The following is a 22,227-nucleotide window of genomic DNA, read 5'->3' as shown; positions in this document are numbered from 1 at the left end:
GTTCCTCCCTCCCTCTCTCCCTCCTCTCCGTCCTCTCTCTCTCAGTCTCTCAAACACTGTGTCTCAGTGAAGGGGATTCTCCGTAACCAGCTGTAGCTTAACGTGATTTGTCACCACAGTCACTCTCTATTCCCCGTGAGGAAACGGTCCTTTTTCTTCTAATTATTACCGCTTCAACATTTAATTTCTCCGCTGGCATGTTGAAGCTGTCAATCAAACCTGTGGAAGGTGCTCTCAAGCGGCACTGAGAGACAGAGAGAGTAGAATAAGTTTTAGTCCAGCTCAAAAGGAACCTTTTTTTTCAGATCTCGGATTCATTCACCTTTTGATTGAGACTATATACTATGGTAAATTAAACTATGAAGACAGTGGTGTTACGGCAAAGGATTTTTCTTAGCCAAACTCAAGATCCAGGATTTTATATTTATCTCAATTGAAATGCACAGGATCACCAGGTTCATTGAAGGATCTGTGTGGACTTTTTTTGCTCTAGACATACCTGCAGTATATGTGAAGTTGGGGGACCAGAGTGTGCTAGGTGATGGTTCAACAGGCTAACGAAGCTAGATGCTAAATCTTTCTGTTCAGGCATCCAGTCAGCTAACAATCCAGCAGATAACAATCAAGGTAAGCTTCTACCTCAAAGACATTTCAATTGGACACCCCTGACACACGCGTGCAGGTACGCACGCACAAACACACACACACCTGGCACTCCAACCGGCTGCCGGGCTCTGTCAGAGCAGATAAAAGCCTCCTTTATACCTGGTACTGACATGCGTATTTCCTCCTGACTGTGTCCACACCCTGACTGTGTCCACATCCTGACTGTGTCCACACCCTGACTGTGTCCACACCCTGATTGTGACCACATCCTGACTGTGTCCACACCCTGATTGTGTCCACATCCTGACTGTGTCCACATCCTGACTGTGTCCACACCCTGACTGTGTCCACATCCTGACTGTGTGCACATTAGTAGACCTAGTGATCTGGTTAAGACAGACCTGTCCAGTAAAACATTTTATATCCTCATTATCTTGCCTACTAAAATCACTGACAGGTGGCACCATTGACTTATGACATGAATATGTGTCTTAAAATAAAGAAATAATTTTGTAAATAATATCCGTCAAATCATTTGCGTACAGGTAGGGACCAGGAAATCTAATTCCTAAATGGTATTATACTGATCTTACACTTTTAGAAAAAAAAGGTTCTATCTTTAACCTAAAAGGGTTCTTCAGCTGTTCCCATAGGATGATCCTTTGAAGAACCCGTTTTGGTTCCAGATAGAAGCCCTTTGAGTTTGATGTAGAACCCTTTCCACAGAGGGTTCTATATGGAACCCAAACGGGTTCTATCTGGAACCCAGAAGGGTTCTCCTACGGGGACAGCCAAAGAACCGTTTTGGAACCCTTTTTTCTAAGAGTGTAGTCAGTGTTAAACCACAGTACAGTTAGCCACTATTGCAGCTAAGGTCACTGACATTTGTATTCCAGTCCGTCAATGCAGTTAAGTGTTGCTTAAAATGCGTTATTCTTATAAGAGTTGAACGTTCATCTTGGCATTATTGTACTGATGTATATTGTGTATAAGGTCTGTCTTTGAGACGATCCCCTATCGGCCAAACTAACCGTACTGGAACATGATTGCGGTTCCCAATTGCTGAATAGAATTGCAGTGCGTTTGACCTTATGTATGAATAAATATGTTTTTATGCTCCCTAAGATAAGCTTTGTTTATTTTTTCCTGGGGTTCATCCCTGTTCTACCATTCCAGAAGCATAATCAGCATTTGATTTCATGTAGATTGTTCACGGAGATTGTTCTAGATTAACGGGCCAGTTTCCCACAAACAGTTATTAAAGTCTACTCCTGGACTGAAAAGGCAATAGAACATCTCCATTGAAAGTGCTTTATATTCCAGGAATTGGCTTAATCTGAGTCTGGGAAACCTGCCAATAATGTTTGGACATTATAGCCCAGAAATATCAAATTATGTTGATTACATCACATTTCCAGATCTTCATTAGTGAGACCAGAAAGTGTACTGCTAGCTATATTTGATGAAGGTCTGGGAGACTTCACTGTTAATCCTACTTGGTTCAGTCTAGCAACACTTTCACCACTATTACTCTCTCTCTGTTTCTCTCTCTCGTCCACTCCTTTCTCCAGCGATGAATGTGGTATCCATGGAGCCAATGGTGACCTTAGTGGAGCGAGCGTTAATGAAAATAGAAATGTATTTCCCATTGCTCCCTCTCCCATTGCTCCCTCTCCCATTGCTCCCTCTCCCATTGCTCCCTCTCCCATTGCTCCCTCTCCCATTGCTCCCTCTCCAATTGCTCCCTCTCCAATTGCTCCCTCTCCTTTTGCTCCCTCTCCCATTGCTCCCTCTCCCATTGCTCCCTCTCCTTTTGCTCCCTCTCCCATTGCTCCCTCTCCCATTGCTCCCTCTCCCATTGCTCCCTCTCCTTTTGCTCCCTCTCCCATTGCTCCCTCTCCCATTGCTCCCTCTCCTTTTGCTCCCTCTCCCATTGCTCCCTCTCCCATTGCTCCCTCTCCTTTTGCTCCCTCTCCCATTGCTCCCTCTCCTTTTGCTCCCTCTCCCATTGCTCCCTCTCCCATTGCTCCCTCTCCCATTGCTCCCTCTCCCATTGCTCCCTCTCCCATTGATCCCTCTCCCATTGCTCCCTCTCCCATTACTCCCTCTCCAATTGCTCCCTCTCCTTTTGCTCCCTCTCCTTTTGCTCCCTCTCCCATTGCTACCTCTCCCATTTCTCCCTCTCCTTTTGCTCCCTCTCCCATTGCTCCCTCTCCCATTGCTCCCTCTCCCATTGCTCCCTCTCCTTTTGCTCCCTCTCCCATTGCTCCCTCTCCCATTGCTCCCTCTCCTTTTGCTCCCTCTCCCATTGCTCCCTCTCCCATTGCTCCCTCTCCCATTGCTCCCTCTCCTTTTGCTCCCTCTCCCATTGCTCCCTCTCCCATTGCTCCCTCTCCCATTGCTCCCTCTCCCATTGCTCCCTCTCCTTCGCCCCTAATGAACATGGCATCCATCTGTTGTTGTTGCAGGCATGCTAATAATACTTTCCTTGTTTATTTATCTCTCCTCTCCTACTCCCCCATTCAACCCATTCATACATAGCAGTATGCCTTGCCCTAACTGCACAAACAGAACTTACAGTACATCACAATAGTCTTTCATGGTTGAGGTGTTGAGGAGGAATTGACTACTTCTCTTCTTGTCTTTTTAAGAAACATTTGTGTGAGGAAAATGCCTAACCACTTGTATAATCTATTTGCATACACTTCAAACAGAATGATCCACAAGACACGACACTATGGGTTTCTTCCCTGTACCCAGCCTAAAAACAGATCTAATGCGTCGCTCAGTTATGTATAGAACCATGTAATCATGGAATGCTCTGCCACCAGAGGTTACTGAGGCAAAAAAAACAATTTAGCTTTAAAATACTGATAAATAAAAAACATCTTGTATCACAGCACTTCTCCTGTTTCTAAAGATCAAATGTAACTGTACTTAATATATGAATATATATGAATAGTGTGTAAATAGTATTTGTATTGTCTCTTGGTGTCTTTCCTATATTTGTACATTTTATGTGGACCCCAAGAAGAGTAGCTGCTGCATGATGTAAATAAACTAAACCCCTCCCCCTCTATCTCCGTAGCGATGACCACGGTATCCATGGAGCCCCTGCTGGTCCTGATGGAGCTGATCCCCAACGCCACCGACCCGCCTTTAGACTCCACCCCTTCCTCTCCCGAAGACACCGCCGCCACCTTCACAATAGGCTGTATTCTCTCCCTCATGTGTCTGGTCGGCGTCTCCGGAAACATCTACACCCTCGTGGTCATGTGTCAATCCATGCGTTTCGCGGCGTCCATGTATATTTACATCATCAACTTAGCCCTGGCTGACCTCCTCTATCTGTTGACCATTCCGTTCGTGGTCTGCACGTACTTCCTGAAAGGTTGGTATTTTGGCGATGCTGGGTGCAGGATTCTAATCAGCATGGATTTTCTAACGATGCACGCCAGCATTTTCACGCTGACCATCATGAGCACGGAGAGATACTTTGCCGTGCTGAAACCGCTGGACACAGTCAAGCGGTCCAAGAGCTACCGCAAAGCCATTGCGGTGCTTGTATGGGTGGCTTCCCTGGTCCTGACTTTACCCATGATTCTCAGTATTCAGATGATGAAGGTGGGGAGCAAGGCCATGTGCCAGCCGACTATCTCACCGCTGTCCTATAAGGTGTACATCACCTTCCTGTTCTGTACCAGCATTGTGGCTCCGGGGATGATCATTGGCTTTCTCTACATCGGGCTGGCTCGTACCTACTGGATCTCACAGACAGAAACCTTCAAACAGACCAAGAAACTACCCAACCAAAAGGTCAGTCAATTAAACCAAGGATCTTTATGTCAATCAAACTAAATATCTCCCTCGGTCTTACCATTATTTCGATATTTCAAAAGAATATCCTTTGGTAAAACAAATACATGTGATTGCTGTAATCATGTAAATCCCTGTCCTGTAGGTATTCTAGCTGATCTATATCTAACTCCATCTTGTGTTTCTCTATCCTCTAGGTCCTCTATCTGATCTTCACCATTGTACTGCTGTTCTGGGCCTGTTTCCTGCCCTTCTGGATCTGGCAGCTCCTCGGTCAGTTCCAGCCCTCCATCCATCTCTCCACCAAGTCCAAGCGCAACATCAACTACTTGACCACCTGTCTCACCTACTCCAACAGCTGCATCAACCCTTTCCTCTACACGCTGCTCACCAAGAACTACAAGGAGTACCTGCGGAAGCGCCAGCGCACCTGGACCGCGGGTAGCTACTTCAACCGATGGAACCGGTTCCAGCGATCACCCAGGAGGTCGCTGTCCTCCAGCAGCCAGCAGTGCACGGAGAGCTTCGTGCTCACGCACACGCCGTCTCTGCGCACCACGCACAACAGCAGCCTGTGAGGTATAGGAGAAGATGTTTCTGGTCTTGGTCTTATCGTGACATTATCTCCACATGTCTGCTACCCATTTACGGTGACGTACAGATGATCGGATCTTAACTTAATCACAGAGAATTTTGCTGATGCACCAGGAAATTCAAATTAGCCTCGTGATTGGCTGAAAATGAGCAGTTCTCTTTCTCTCCACGCGGGGCAGTTGAGTCATTGGGATCAGGGCTTGCTATCAAAATTACGTTATCTCTCACTCGCTCAAACTCTAGGCTTAGGTCTCATTGCTTCAATATTAAAATGTAAAAAAGGTATCTGAAATGCAGCCATACACATCAACAACTGTTGTTTTATACAGCTTTATAACACAAGATAGATATTGCTCTCCATTAGGCTACGACATACACGTGTCTAGTGTATCCGAAAGATACAAATGAACTCAGCCGTGGCCTGGTCTAGAGGTTAAGGTTGCTGCCTTCAGTATACAGGTTTTCCATGTCGATTCTGGCCCATTCCCTTCTGGTAGAAATAACTCGAACCCCCAAATACCTTGATGTAGTGACATATTTCGAATATGGACAGTCCAGGGTTATTTTCAACAACAACACAATTGTCATGTGCGGCGAATACAAAAGGTTTAGACATTACCGTGAAATGATTACCTGTGAGCCCTTTCCGAATTATGCAGAGTTAAAAAGTAAGAATAAATGTGTTTTGCAAATGAGCTCTAAAAATATATATATAATATCACCTATAAAATAACAATAATGAGTACCGGTACCGAGTCAATGTGCAGAGGAATGAGGTAGTTGAGGTAATATGTACATGTAGGTAGGGGGAAAAGTGACTGGGCAATCAGGATAGATAATAAACAGAATAGCAGCAGCGTCTTTGAAGAGTGTGAAAGAGTGTCTATGAGTAAATGTGGGTGGCATCAATATTCATGTGTGTGAGCCAACAGTTGAAGTCGGAAGTTTACACCTGAGCCAAATAAATAAACACTCAGTTTTTCACAATTCCTGACATTTAATCCTAGTAAAAATTCCCTGTCTTAGGTCAGTTAGGATCAACACTTTATTTAAGAATGTGAAATAATAATAATAACAGAGAGAATGATTTATTTCAACTTTTATATCTTTCATCACATTCTCAGTGGATCAGAAGTTTACATACACTCAATTCATATTTGGTAGCATTGCCTTTAAATTGTTTAACTTGGGTCAAACGTTTTGGGTAGCCTTCCACAAGCTTCCCACAATAAATTGGGTGAATTTTGGCCCATTCCTCCTGACAGAGCTGGTGTAACTGAGTCAGGATTGTAGGCCTCCTTGCTTGCACACTCTTTTTCTTTTTTCAGTTCTACATTTGCTATAGGATTGAGGTCAGGGCTTGTGATGGCCACTCCAATACCTTGACTTTGTTGTCCTTAAGCCATTTTGACACAACTTTGGAAGTATGCTTGGGGTCATTGTCCATTTTGAAGACCCATTTGCGACCAAGCTTTAACTTCCTGACTGATGTCTTGAGATGTTGCTTCAATATATCAACATCATTTTCCTGCCTCGTGATTCCATCTATTATGTGAAGTGCACCAGTCCCTTATGCAGCTAAGCACCCCCACAACATTATGCTGCCACCCCCGTGCTTCACAGTTGGGATGGTGTTCTTCGGCTTGCAAGCCTCCCCTTTTTCCTCCAAACATAACGATGGCTATTATGGCCAAAGAGTTATATTTTTGTTTCATCAGACTAGAGGACATTTCTCCAAAATGTACGATCTTTGTCCCCATGTGCAGTTGCAAACCGTAGTCTGGCTTTTTTTATGGTGGTTTTGGAGCAGTGGCTTCTTCCTTGCTGAGCGGCCTGTCTGGTTATGTCAATATAGGACTCATTTTACTGTGGAAAAAATATGCTTTTGTACCTGTTTCCTCCAGCATCTTCACAAGGTTCTTTGCTGCTGTTCTGGGTTGATTTACACTTTTTGCACCAAGTACGTTCATCTCTAGGAGACAGAACGCGTCTCCTTCCTGAGCGGTATGACGGTTGCGTGGTCCCATGGTGTTTATACTTGCGTACTATTGTTTGTCCAGATGAACGTGATACCTTCAGGCGTTTGGAAATTGCTCCCAAGGATGAACCAGACTCGTGGAGTTCTACACATTTTTTTCTGAGGTCTTGGCTGATTTCTTGGCTGATCATTTTCCCATGATGTCAAGCAAAAGGGCACTGAGTTTAAAGGTAGGCCTTGAAATACATCCACAGGTGCACGTCCAATTGACTAAAATTATGTAATTTAGCCTATCAGAAGCTTCTAGAGCCATGAGCCATTTTCTGGAATTTTCCAAGCTGTTTAATGGCACAGTGAACTTAGTTTATGTAAACTTTTGACCCACTGGAATTGTTTTGCAGTGAATTATAAGTGAAATAATCTGTCTGTAAACAATTGTTGGAAAAATGACTTTGTGTCCAACACAAAGTAGATGTCCTAACCGACTTGCCAAAACTATAGTTTGTTAAGAAGAAATTTGTGGAGTAGTTGAAAAAATATTTTTAATGACTCCAACCGAAGTCAATGTCCTAAACGTCCTACTTCAACTGTATGTAGAGTGTGAATGTGTGTGTTGGAGTGTCAGTGTAGTATGTGTGACTATGTGGGTAGAGTCCAGTGAGTGTGCATAGAGCCAGTGAGTGTGCATAGACCCAGTGAGTGTGCATAGAGCCAGTGAGTGTGCATAGAGCCAGTGAGTGTGCATAGACCCAGTGAGTGTGCATAGAGCCAGTGAGTGTGCATAGAGCCAGTGAGTGTGCATAGAGCCAGTGAGTGTGCATAGAGCCAGTGAGTGTGCATAGAGCCAGTGAGTGTGGATAGAGCCAGTGAGTGTGCATAGAGCCAGTGAGTGTGCATAGAGCCAGTGAGTGTGCATAGAGCCAGTGCATTGCAAAATCAACAAAGGAGGTCAATACCAGTCTTCTGGCTTGGGGTTAGAAGCCGTTCTGGAGCCTTTTGGTCCCAGACTTGGCTCTCCTGTGCCGATTGCTATGTGGGAACAGAGTATGACTTGTTGGTGATGTACTGGACTGTACGCACTACCCTGTGTATTGCCATACCAAACGGTGATGCAGCCAGTCAAGATGCTCTCAGTGGTGCAGCTGTATTCCTTGTTGAGGATCATGCCAGATCTTTTCAGCTTCCTGAGGGGGAAGAGGCGTTGTCATGCCCTCTTCACGACTGTGTTGGTGTGTTTGGACCATGATAGGTCCTTAGTGATGTGGACACCGAGGAACTTAAAGCTCTTGACACGCTCCAACACAGCCCCGTCATTGTGGATGGGGGCGTGCTCGGCCCTCCATTTCCTATAGTCCACGGTCAGCTCCTTTGTCTTGCTGAAGTTGAGGGAGAGGTTGTTGTACTGGCACCACCCGGCCAGGTCTCTGACCTCCTCCCTATAGGCTGTCTCGTCGTTGTCGGTGATAAGGCCTACCACCGTTGTGTCGTCGGCAAACTTAATGATGGTGCTGGGGTAGTGGGTGAACAGGGTGTAAAGGAGGGAAATAAGCACACACCCCTGTAGGGCCCCGTGTTGAGGAACATCCTGGCGAATGTGTTGTTGCCTACTCTCACCACCTGGGGACGGACTGTCAGGAAGTCCAGGTTCCTGTTGCAGAGGGAGGTGTTCAGTCCCAGGGTCCTTAGTTTAGTGATAAGCTTGGAGGGCACTATGGTGTTGAGCGGTAGTCAATGCACATAATTATGCTTTAATATTGCAGATAAATCTGCATCATATCCAATCGCCCATATATATATATATATATATGTATATGTTTTGTAAATATATAAAATATATATTTATTTCCTCCTAACCTTACCACGCCTCCCCTATATGGAGTAAACTAATGGACAACAGCACTTAGGCTTCTACTTCCAGCTTATACATACTATATACATTTTACGGACACAGTATATTTTACAATTCTATTTGCCATATATTTTTCAACTGTGCTGTGATGTTTCAAAAAAGTTCTGAACATTTCTATTCTCATAGTTTCCACAGATAGTAAATAAAAGATAAATATTTTTGCTAAGAGTGTTATTATATGATTGATCAATTGACTATGACTTTTTAAATCACACAGCAGTGCTAATTGCAGAGTTAGATCCATGTACATTTTTCAATTCTTCAGCCATTCCTGTAACCAAAAACAAGCTACTTATGGACAATACCAAAACAAATTATCTAATGATTCTGTCTCTTTGCAGCAGAATATGCAGAGGTGGGATGGTTGAATCCCTCATATATATAAATATATATAAAACATCCTATTGGTTGCAAGAATTTTGTATAGTAATTTAAATTATGTATCAGTTCATAAACCATGTGCCATGGAATCGGTACTTCGAAAATATTTTCCCAAATATTTAGCAATCTATATGGCACAACTGTACATTGTTTGGTCCTTAAATGAAGCTGGTATACTTTGTTATTTATCACAATTTTATTTAACCAATTTTGGTCTTCAATGCATGGCAGACAGACAAGTTCCTTACTTTCTCCCCCTTCCACTTGCCTCTTCCATTTTTCCATTATCATCTTTGTTTTTGTTTTGTATTGATTATTATATTTGAGTTCAACCATAATATTTGTTGTAATATTTATTGTAATATTTATTCTCTTTTCTGGTGGATTAAACTGAAATTGCAACCAACTTTCTATGGCTTGTTTTTAAAAAAGCAATATTTTGGAAATGCTTTCATGTTTAAATAACCGAAAGTGAGAGGTTGTAATCTGAATAAAGGGAAAAAGGCCATTCTTGAACACGGGGTGAGCCATTCTTACTAATCTGCTAGAGAACCAGTTTGAATTTATTAAGTATAACTTTTTATGACTGAATCCTTTAGTAATGCTTTAATATTTAATCATTTCTTCCTTCTGAATTCATATAAATAGGCCCATTTAATTTTGTCTAGCTTGCCGTTCCAAATGAAATAGAATATTTTTTGCTCATATAATTTTTTAAAAACAAGTCGCTAGGTATAGGCAAGGCCATAAGCAAATAAGTAAACTAGGATATGACTAAAGAGTTAATCGGGGCGATTGTTTCACAAACAGACAGGTATTTTCCTTCTATGGTTGCAAGAACTTATCTATTTTTGCTAACTTTCTCTTAAAATGTAGTGAGATAAAAAAAATATTGAGATATGAATACCGAGTATGTCCACATCCCTGTCAGACCATTTTATTGGTAAACTACACGGTAATGTAAAAGTTGTATTTTTTTGTGATGCAATACATAATATAGTATTCTTAACATCAGTTGGTTGTAATACAGAGAGGTTAGAAAAATTATCTAGATCCTCTATGAGGCTGTGGAGGGACACAAATTGTGGATTTAAAATACAACATGAATCAGCATACAATGACACCTTTATTTTTAAGCCCTGGATGTCTAGCTCCTTGATATTATTGTCGTATCTGATTTTAATAAGTTACATTTCGATGGCCATAATAAATAGATATGCCAACAGTGGACAACCTTGTTTTACTCCTTTTGACAGTTTAATACTTTCTGAGAAGTAGCCATTATTTACTAGTTTACACCCAGGGTTACTATACTTAACTTTAACCCATTGTATAAGAGATTATGCAAAATGCAAATATTACAGGCAATTATATATAAATTCCAGTCGTACTTTATCAAAAGTGTTTTCAAAATCAGCTGTGAATACCAGGACTGGTTTCTCAGAATTTTCATAGTGTTCTATTGTTTGCAGTACTTTTCTTATATTGTCTACAATGTATTATCCATGTAAAAAAAATGTCTGAATAGGATGAATAATATCTAACAACACCTTTTAATTATATGTCTAACAACACCTTTTAATTCTATGCCTATGCATTTTCCTCTAATTATTGCAGAAGTGTAAGGGGCCTCCAATTTTTTCAATGGACTGGATAACTATATTTAACATATTTAATTATATTTAAGTTCCTGTTTTAGCAATAACGAAATTAGACCTTGTTGAGTATCTGATAATCACATTTTTTTTTTATATAGGAGTGGTTAAAACATGCTAATAACGGTCCTCTGAGTACATCAAAAAGGTTTGATATACCTCTACTGGTATGCCATCCAGGCCTGGAGTTTTCCTGGACTTATAAAGGCTTTAATTGCATCAAAAAGGTTTGATATACCTCTACTGGTATGCCATCCAGCCCTGGAGTTTTCCTGGACTTATAAAGGCTTTAATTGCATCAAGAAGTTCCCCCTCTGTAATTTGACCTTCACATAGAAGAAAAAAATCCTTACTATTAACTTTGGTTAGTGGAAATGGAGGAGACTGAAAGAAAAACATATGCTTAAGGTACTTTGCTTCCTTTTTCAAAAGATTGCCTATTGGATCATTGGTGAGTCCGTCATATGTAACACATTTCCGTAAAACATTATTTTTTTAATTTATATGTTGAAGATTAAAAAAAATTCTAAGGTGCATTTTTCAACCATATTCCACCCAGTTCACTTTATTTTTTTATATGTTTACTACACTTGATCTTTCTTGAATAAGTTCCTCCATTTCCTTTTTTCCCCTCTAACGTATTCTGTGGCTCTATGGTACAGTTTTTATTGCTATCTATCTGTACTGTTCGTCCCTCTATTTATTGTATTAATATTAATTATTTTGACCTAAATTGCTTTTGTTTTAAAGACGAGTATAAAATTGCATGGCCTCTAAAGGCACATTTAAAAATCTTCTATACAATAAGGGGATCTTCGGTAGCTATGTTAAGTCATAAAACGTCAGTTATAAATTCTTCTGTCCTAGTTAAAAATAAGTTGTAGTTAAAAAGTCTTTGATAAAATGTCCAATATCCTTGCCCGCGTGGAAATTCTGTAAGAGTAATGTATAGGCCAACTATTTAACGGTCTAACCACATTCTGTCTCCTATCAACACTTTTTAAAAACTTTTGGTGCCAGCGAGAATGACATAAGAAAGTAGTCAAGCTTGATTTAGCCTCTGCCATGTATATCTCACTAGGTCAAGATATTTAAGCCTCCATATATCCACTAGTTCCAATATATCCATGATATTCATACTTTCCTGTCGTGACTTGACTTTAACATTAATCTGAAGACTGCTATTTATCTAATTACCTTAAATATGTTTAATTGTTACCCGATTAAAATAATCATGTAACAATTAACTCATTAGGATCTGGGGCACCAAGAGAGCAACAATATGGCTGATTGTTACAAAAGACATGGAGAGGCCGAGAAAGAGAGGGACAGAGACACTTAACGTTGGTACATTTAGAAACTACTCTCATTTATAGTACTCCTATATTTTGCACACAAACTGCCGCATGCTTGGAGTAAGACATCATTAATGTACTTAAATGCCTTGGTTCACGATGTGTCTCTCTTGGAACCGGGCCGCCTTAGAAAGGGGCTTGGGCCTTTTTTGGCCTATTTAAAAAATCATGCATATCTTAATTTATTTCCACAATTAAATAATAATATCTTAATTTATTTCCACAAGTAAATAATAATATGTATAATAGTGTAAGCAGTTCATACGAAGGATTGTGATCTATGACCAGGATTGGCATTACAAAAATTACATTTTTGGCAAGCAATTATTATTTTGGCTAACAATTATTGTGATTCATCTTGTATTGTCCCTAAAATCGTTACCCCATAGCAACAGATGTGGGATACACACACACACATGCACACTCCCCACCCTTTCCCCACAAACAATCACGAACTCAGATGTTCAACAGCTGTTCCATCCCCGAGCCCAACTCAAGTGACGACTTGATGTGCAAATATGTGTACTGTTGTAGCTGTTTGAGAGGGTATGAAAAATTGAGCAAGCCAGGGGAGATTTGATTAACCAATGTCAAGTACAAGCTGATGGTGCTCAGATATACACACACAGATACTGGTCACCCATTGTGACCATTTTACCAAGCATCTCTGAGCAGTCAGACCTTTTGAATATTTTGTGCCACCAGGGCCACAATAATTTACCCCTTCTCTGATTGCCCGAGTGTGACCCCCTCCCCATCGGTTACTGCAGCTAGTTTTGCCAGCACTGCCACTACCTGGGTAAGGGCAACCCACCAAAATTCCCAACTGTTAGGTACATGGTCACCAAGGTTCTCATTAGCAGCTTTGAGAGATTACTTGTATATTATGATCACCCATCCGGGAGCTTTGGCTTTGTTGGACGAACCCTGCCAGGCAGGCTCAGACTCTTGAGGTGGCAGTGCTACTTTAGTGGGTCTCTGACCGTGTTCATCTTTCTGTCTTGGTTGCATATAGGTGTTTGTTTAGTCCAGGTGGGAAATGGCCGTGTGGAGTGCAGTAGAGACTGCGTCATCTGTGGATTTTCATCTGTGGATTTTACCCCCAATCTTGATAAGAAATCACCATACCAGACACTTTTAGATAACACAAGTAATAAAATAATAACAGTCGGTAGGCTACACCAACATTAGTGTCCATTCATATAAAATGCCACAGTAGATTTGCCGTGGTAAACAAGGAAGTACATTATTGGCTTGGCAGGAGATAACAGTCCTGCCCGACTCGTTTAGAGGTAAGACCTTTTAACAACATCTGATGAAAAATGTCTCAACCAGCACTGTTCTGTTCAACCGTGGCTGCTAGCCAGCCAAGTTATTTGTGCATTCTGTTGAGGAGTCTGTTTTGCTAGCTAGCTGCATGCAGTGTCTGTTTACTTAGCTAACGTTAGCAAACTTTTTCTTGACAATTTCCCTTCCCTTATTGTGTTGCACCATTGGGGTTGGTGTTACTAGTTAAGTTATTCTACTCTTACTGTAAACAATTTGAACAAGCCTAAAAATATGCAAAACTATTAACCAAACGATTGCACATTAATAAAGGTAGTTGTGGCTTCAGCAACTTGAACAAGCACTGAAATTTCAGCAGTGAGGTTTGTTTCTCCCCCCTTGTCTCTGCTTGTTCCATGTTAAAGGACAACCCAACCTGACACCCTACAGATGTAAATAACTTGTGAACCTCCCAGCCGCCAGGATAATCATCATATGCCACAATATTATTCAGGAGTGTGCAACATCACAGTCTCAGCTAGAAATAGATCCACCCATGTTATTGTTTACCATGCGGATTTGTCTGGACATTGTAGTTTAATAAGCTCATTGTAAGATACAGATGTGATTTCTGTCCCAGGGGGATGCTCCCTGCGCAGGTATTCAATTTAGACCACGTTAGTTGACTTAGTTGAATTAGGTGTTAATGTACCTGTAAACTCCTGTCATGTGTATGGAAAAAAACATGTGGCTGTCATGACTAAATTTGCCCTCCTGTACTGAACAGGCGTATGAATGTTGGAGGTTCATCTCCTTGAGGTGTCCCTCACTTGGGAATTACTTATTTTGGACAATGGACTGTGTTTTAAGGACAGGAAAACCAATACAAACATTTATTCAAACATTACAAGTGTTGATGTCTCCACATGTTTCTAGTTTTGAGGCTTGGCCAGCTGGTGACGGCAGTTCATCTGTCTAGTCCCCTGCAACGAGACAGAAAGGCATCGTGATATCACAATTCTGTATGCAATTAATTTAAAATATATTCTTGTTTGATATGCATTTATATAATTATATTGGACATGTTATCTTTCATCACATGCCAGTATTTGTTTTGTATCTAATACATTTAGTTTACACTAGGATGAAGTAGACTTTTCCTTCTAATCTAGTTAGAATGCATCGTATCACCTTTTAATATCAGTTATCTACGAATATTAAACAATGTTGTCTTGAACATCGATGTAATTTAATAACATGACCCGTGTGTGATAATTGTATGAATGAATCACAATGCAAGCCTACCCATTAAGGGGGGGGGAAGCAGCTCTGTTGTAATATTAGCTTCCCAGTGAAACACCACTATTCTGGCTATTCATCTTCTTAAACAGTTTGTAAAATAGCTTATTTAGCTTTCTCAAAAAATTGCCTGGATGATTTAATGGGCGCAAATGTACATGTTTTGTCCACAACAGCAGACCGAGCAATATGTGAGAGGAGGACCCTATACTGTACAATAATTATTCTGGTTGGTGTCAACTTCGTTCATGAACAGGTACTGAGGGGAGATCGATTATGTTGCTTGGTTACTTGTTTTTCATGTTGGATATTTCTATTCACTGAACTGTGAATTGCTGGTACTAGTTGCTCACTTTGCTACAGTGGCTACAATGTGGCTGCAAACATCTTCGCGCTCTGTGGAATGGGAATGGTGTCTTGGAATGACTTCCCACATGGCAGTAAACTAGTGAAAAGCTTTACCTACTAAGGTAGGTGACATTGGAGGCAGGTAGGCAGCGTCCTTTGGATTGGTTAAATAATAACAGTATGTTATACACCAACATCATTCGTACAAAGTGTCAGAACAATGTCCCAGCACTGGGCGCAAACTCATGATGCTCATAGGCGAAGCATGCTGCTCATACCACTGCGTTACTGCAGTTCACAATGCTCTAGCAAGCTGTGAGAGTACGTGATGATGCTTGATATTATGAGGTCAGCTGGTTTGCAGAGCCTACCCCTACCCATAACCCCCTAGGAATAGTGCTGCATTGTACAGCCCAACTGCCCCCTGGCAGAAATTATACATTCTAAATCCTGCTGCAGAATTATATTCCTCCTGCGACGAAATGGGTCACATTAAGATTGGACAAGTATACTGTATGTTTGATGGGTGTTTAGGATGTACAGTGCATTTGGGAAAGTATTGCAAAATGTTGAAAAAAGGTTGAAGCGGTCTGAATACTTTCCGAACGGACTGTGTGTTGTGTGTCACCACGGTGATGTTGTGTGTCACCACGGTGATGTTGTGTGTCACCACGGTGATGTTGTGTGTCACCACGGTGATGTCAGTCTGTGAGGAACAGACGAGGAGGTCGATGCATGGTTTCGGGGCTTCTCACGTGTGTCTCTCCAAACATATCTGCTCCTGGGGGGACAACTTGTGCTTTATGTAATGTACACCAAGTATAAGAAACATTAGGAACACCTGCTCTTTCCATCACATTGACCTGACCAGGCGAATCCAGGTGAAAGCTATGATCCCTTGTTGATGTCACCTGTATTCAGACCGCTCAGACCGCTTCAATCCACTTCAATCAGTTTATGGGAGGAGACAGGTTAAAGAAGGACTTTTAATCCTTGAGACAATTGAGACATATATTGTGTATGTGTGCCATTCAGAAGGTGAATGGGCAAGACAAAACATAGAAGTGCCTTTGAACAGGGTATGGTAGTAGGTGCCAGAAGCACTAGTTTAAGTGTGTCAAGATCTGCATTGCTGCTGGATTTTTCACGCTCAACAGTTTCCCGTGTGTATCAAGATGTTCCTAATGTTTTGTACACTCAGTGTATGTTGCCATAGGGTACCGTGCCTTGTGGGATGAGGAATGTCTTTGGTTGTTCATGAAGGCTAAAACCGTGCTGAGGTGTGGAAGGAATGTCCCCTTGAAGGACCAGAAACATCAATAATTCATTATTCTTTCCCTACTCTGAACAATTAATTTCTTCAGTCTTTACCTCGATGGCTGAGGCTCTTCGTCCCTTCAAGTCTATTCCTAGACTAAAATAAATCAGTCTGTCTGCAGACATGTCCATTCCACTGTCTGCCCATCTTAACCAGTTGCTTCTGAGGACTGGTTCTGGTTTGAATCTATGTGAGTGGAAGAGGAAGCTGGTTCAGCTTTGTGTTGAGCGACTGTTGTCTTTGAAGTCAAGATACGACAGCTTCTTAAGCAGCTCTCAGCTGAACAAATGTGCTCATGGAGTGTGTGTGGGAGATGCTCTGTGTGTGTGGTGTGTGGTGTGTGTGTGTGTGTGTGTGTGTGTGTGTGTGTGTGTGTGTGTGTGTGTGTGTGTGTGTGTGTGTGTGTGTGTGTGTGTGTGTGTGTGTGTGTGTGTGTGTGTGTGTGTGTGTGTGTGTGTGTGTGTGTGTGTGTGCGTGCGTGTGCGTGTGTGTGTGTGCATACGTGTCTCTGCATATCTCTGCTTGTGTGGCTCTATCTGTGGCAACCCTGTGACTTAAATGTGCCTTGGCGAGGAAGCAGGGGGATTCAGAGAAGCTGATTGCAGTGAAGAGGAATGGACGAGGAGGAGGTGACGGGGAGGAGGTGACGGGGAGATAGGAAACATGCGCTGGGCACAACGACCCCACACACACACTCACTCTGCCTCTCTCACTCTTTCTCTCTCTCCCTCTCTCTCTCTTTCTCTCTCTCTCTCTCTCTCTCTCTCTCTCTCTCTCTCTCTCCCTCTCCACCATTGCAGTACACCTAGTGGAAGTAGGTGTTAACAAGCTGTAGAAAATATAGGTATAGGTGAAAACTGTGGGTGCTAACAAAGGGAATCATTTTTTAAATATAAAGCAAAACAGTAAAATGTTTGTCTTGCTTACACATACAGACATAGTGAAGGGATATGAATTATATGTCTTTGTCATCATAATATGTGGTCATAATTTGGGCCAGACAGAAACAGTAGGGAAGTTGTCTCATCAAAAGTCTCCATATTCGAAACAATAACACTGCATTGATTTCTGTTGTGTAGTGTTGAGTTTCATTACAATCAATTCAACAAAAGTTGATATTCAATCTATATGCTTCACTACATTTTGTGTATCTGGCTGTCTGTGTGTGCGTGCGTGAGCACGTGTGTGTGTGTGTGTGTGTGTGTGTGTGTGTATTTATTTAGGCTATAAAAACAATTGATAGGATTTTCCTTTGGCGTTCAGCCAGAAACATCATCTGGGAAGACAGTTTATTTCTTTGGTCTGTAAGTGTTTTACAATAGTATTAATTAGCTTGTGATTTATTCTCGCTGATGAATGAACATCAACAATATAATCGTAACTGTGTTTCAACCCTTATCTTCTTACATTCTAGCTTGTATTTGTCCCTCACTGCAAACACAACACAACTGGCTACTCTACAGTGAGTTCAGATCACAACACAACTGGCTACTCTACAGTGAGTTCAGATCACAACACAACTGGCTACTCTACAGTGAGTTCAGATCACAACACAACTGGCTACTCTACAGTGAGTTCAGATCACAACACAACTGGCTACTCTACAGTGAGTTCAGATCACAACACAACTGGCTACTCTACAGTGAGTTCAGATCACAACACAACTGGCTACTCTACAGTGAGTTCAGATCACAACACAACTGGCTACTCTAAAGTGAGTTCAGATCACAAAACAACTGGCTACTCTACAGTGAGTTCAGATCACAACACAACTGGCTACTCTAAAGTGAGTTCAGATCACAACACAACTGGCTACTCTAAAGTGAGTTCAGATCACAAAACAACTGGCTACTCTACAGTGAGTTCAGATCACAACACAACTGGCTACTCTACAGTGAGTTCAGATCACAACACAACTGGCTACTCTACAGTGAGTTCAGATCACAACACAACTGGCTACTCTACAGTGAGTTCAGATCACAACACAACTGGCTACTCTACAGTGAGTTCAGATCACAACACAACTGGCTACTCTACAGTGAGTTCAGATCACAACACAACTGGCTACTCTAAAGTGAGTTCAGATCACAAAACAACTGGCTACTCTACAGTGAGTTCAGATCACAACACAACTGGCTACTCTAAAGTGAGTTCAGATCACAACACAACTGGCTACTCTAAAGTGAGTTCAGATCACAAAACAACTGGCTACTCTACAGTGAGTTCAGATCACAACACAACTGGCTACTCTACAGTGAGTTCAGATCACAACACAACTGGCTACTCTAAAGTGAGTTCAGATCACAACACAACTGGCTACTCTACAGTGAGTTCAGATCACAACACAACTGGCTACTCTACAGTGAGTTCAGATCACAACACAACTGGCTACTCTACAGTGAGTTCAGATCACAACACAACTGGCTACTCTACAGTGAGTTCAGATCACAACACAACTGGCTACTCTACAGTGAGTTCAGATCACAACACAACTGGCTACTCTACAGTGAGTTCAGATCACAACACAACTGGCTACTCTACAGTGAGTTCAGATCACAACACAACTGGCTACTCTACAGTGAGTTCAGATCACAACACAACTGGCTACTCTACAGTGAGTTCAGATCACAACACAACTGGCTACTCTACAGTGAGTTCAGATCACAGCACAGCGCATGCGCCCTTCAGAAGGACTCTTTTCTCCATATGTTGGTCTGTTGTTCACGTTACAGGCACTGTGCATGTCACTGTTCATTTGATGAAGACAGCTTGGCTGTCGAAACGTTGGACATAAATATTTTTGCACCTGAGCTACTAGAGTGTGCGGCTCTCCTTTATTTTTTAACTGTTTATATGACTGACATATATTTGTCAAAATGGAGTGTGTCAGATAGATAGATCTCTCTGTGTGTGTGTGTGTGTGTGTGTGTGTGTGTGTGTGTGTGTGTGTGTGTGTGTGTGTGTGTGTGTGTGTGTGTGTGTGTGTGTGTGTGTGTGTGTGTAACCACACTGTAAATTACACTAGTGTTACTGAGCAGGGTGTATTCTAGAGCAAGGAGCTAAATCTCAACACTGACTGACACAATCTCTTTTACACACACACACACACACACACACACACACACACACACACACACACACACACACACACACACACACACACACACACACACACACACACACACACACACACACACATCTGTGTCTGCTTAAACTTTCACCACGGAGAAGAACACAGCAGATCCATTTAAGGAATCTATTCTGGTATGTTTTTCTGTTTGTCTCAGCTTAGCCTCTCTGTGGAGACATGAAACCCAGTAGTCCAGTACTCTGATATGATGGAGACATGAAACCCAGTAGTCCAGTACTCTGATATGATGGAGACATGAAACCCAGTAGTCCAGTACTCTAATATGATGGAGACATGAAACCCCAGTACTCCAGTACTCTGATATGATGGAGACATGAAACCCCAGTAGTCCAGTACTCTGATATGATGGAGACATGAAACCCAGTAGTCCAGTACTCTGATATGATGGAGACATGAAACCCAGTAGTCCAGTACTCTGATATGATGGAGAGATGAAACCCAGTAGTCCAGTACTCTGATAGGATGGAGACATGAAACCCCAGTACTCCAGTACTCTGATATGATGGAGACTTGAAACCCCAGTAGTCCAGTACTCTGATATGATGGAGACATGAAACCCCAGTACTCCAGTACTCTGATATGATGGAGAGATGAAACCCAGTACTCTGATATGATGGAGACATGAAACCCAGTAGTCCAGTACTCTGATATGATGGAGACATGAAACCCAGTACTCCAGTACTCTGATATGATGGAGACATGAAACCCCAGTACTCCAGTACTCTGATATGATGGAGACATGAAACCCCAGTACTCCAGTACTCTGATATGATGGAGACATGAAACCCCAGTAGTCCAGTACTCTGATATGATGGAGACATGAAACCCAGTAGTCCAGTACTCTGATATGATGGAGACATGAAACCCAGTAGTCCAGTACTCTGATATGATGGAGACATGAAACCCCAGTAGTCCAGTACTCTGATATGATGGAGACATGAAACCCCAGTACTCCAGTACTCTGATATGATGGAGACATGAAACCCCAGTAGTCCAGTACTCTGATATGATGGAGACATGAAACCCAGTACTCCAGTACTCTGATATGATGGAGACATGAAATCCAGTAGTCCAGTACTCTGATATGATGGAGACATGAAACCCCAGTAGTCCAGTACTCTGATATGATGGAGACATGAAATCCAGTAGTCCAGTACTCTGATATGATGGAGACATGAAACCCCAGTACTCCAGTACTCTGATATGATGGAGACATGAAACCCCAGTACTCCAGTACTCTGATATGATGGAGACATGAAACCCCAGTACTCCAGTACTCTGATATGATGGAGACATGAAACCCCAGTACTCCAGTACTCTGATATGATCCCATTCCTTCCCTGACCTTTATCTTGTTTTTCATGTCCGCCTTGTCTCCGCTAAGCAAATTAAAAAAAAATATATTTTTTATTTAATCTTTATTTAACCAGGTAGGCCAGTTGAGAACAAGTTCTCATTTACAACTACGACCTGGCCAAGATAAAGCAAAGCAGTGTGACAAAAACAACAACACAGTCCACACAATGAGAGGGACACCTTTGATCTCGGACTGACACTGTTTTCAATACCACAGCCTTAGTTCTGAATAGTGTTATAGAACCAGCACCCCTTTTATGAAGCTGACAGCATTTTCTTGACAAGTGTATATAAATATGGTATTTATCCTCCATTTTACAGAACCAAACCCTGAATGTGACATAGTGGAAAACTAAGGTGTTACATACATGGAAAAGCTCATTTTGACATGTTACGACCTTTAGGAAAATCAATAGAGTAGAGGGAAACACTTTCTGAGACACATCATATCCCTCCAGCCTAGGTAAAGAATAAAGTCTAGGTAAAGACTAAAGTCTAGGCAAAGACTAAAGTCTAGGTAAAGACTAAAGTCTACGTAAAGACTAAAGTCTAGGTAAAGACTAAAGTCTAGGCAAAGACTAAAGTCTAGGCAAAGACACATATCTAGGTAAAAACTAAAGTCTAGGTAAAGACTAAAGTCTAGGTAAAGACTAAAGTCTAGGTAAAGACTATAGTCTAGGTAAAGACTATAGTCTAGGTAAAGACACATATCTAGGTAAAAACTAAAGTCTAGGTAAAGACTAAAGTATAGGCAATGACTAAAGTATAGGCAATGACTATAGTCTAGGTAAAGACTATAGTCTAGGTAAAGACTATAGTCTAGGTAAAGACTAAAGTCTAGGTAAAGACTAAGCTCTAGGTAAAGACTAAAGTCTAGGTAAAGACTGAAGTCTAGGTAAACACTAAAGTCTAGGTAAAGACTGAAGTCTAGGTAAAGACTAAAGTCTAGGTAAAGACTGAAGTCTAGGTAAACACTAAAGTCTAGGTAAAGACTGAAGTCTAGGTAAAGACTAAAGTCTAGGTAAAGACTGAAGTCTAGGTAAACACTAAAGTCTAGGTAAAGACTGAAGTCTAGGTAAAGACTAAAATGTCTGAGTGTAGACTAGAGGGACTCAAACATTTTCAGTGCAACAGTCCTAAAGTAAGTTCTGTAATTTCTTATTTATTGATTGATTGATTCAGGCTCAGGCTCCTG

At 41.6% G+C, this 22,227-nt stretch overlaps 1 protein-coding gene across 1 annotated transcript; it reads left to right on the top strand.

Annotated features, from left to right (window-relative positions):
• The first annotated feature begins 40 nt into the window (after positions 1-40).
• LOC129818364 (urotensin-2 receptor-like) lies at positions 41-9,690 on the top strand. The gene is made up of 3 exons (XM_055874225.1): positions 41-627; positions 3,695-4,422; positions 4,620-9,690. Exons 2-3 carry the CDS (start codon positions 3,697-3,699, stop codon positions 4,998-5,000), a joined length of 1,107 nt encoding a protein of 368 aa, XP_055730200.1. The 5' UTR covers positions 41-627; positions 3,695-3,696; the 3' UTR covers positions 5,001-9,690.
• The last annotated feature ends 12,537 nt before the right edge of the window (positions 9,691-22,227 follow it).

The sequence above is a fragment of the Salvelinus fontinalis genome, chromosome 1, assembly GCF_029448725.1.
Source record: "Salvelinus fontinalis isolate EN_2023a chromosome 1, ASM2944872v1, whole genome shotgun sequence".
In the NCBI taxonomy this organism is placed as follows: Eukaryota; Metazoa; Chordata; class Actinopteri; order Salmoniformes; family Salmonidae; genus Salvelinus; species Salvelinus fontinalis.
This window is presented reverse-complemented; position numbering and strand designations above follow the sequence as displayed.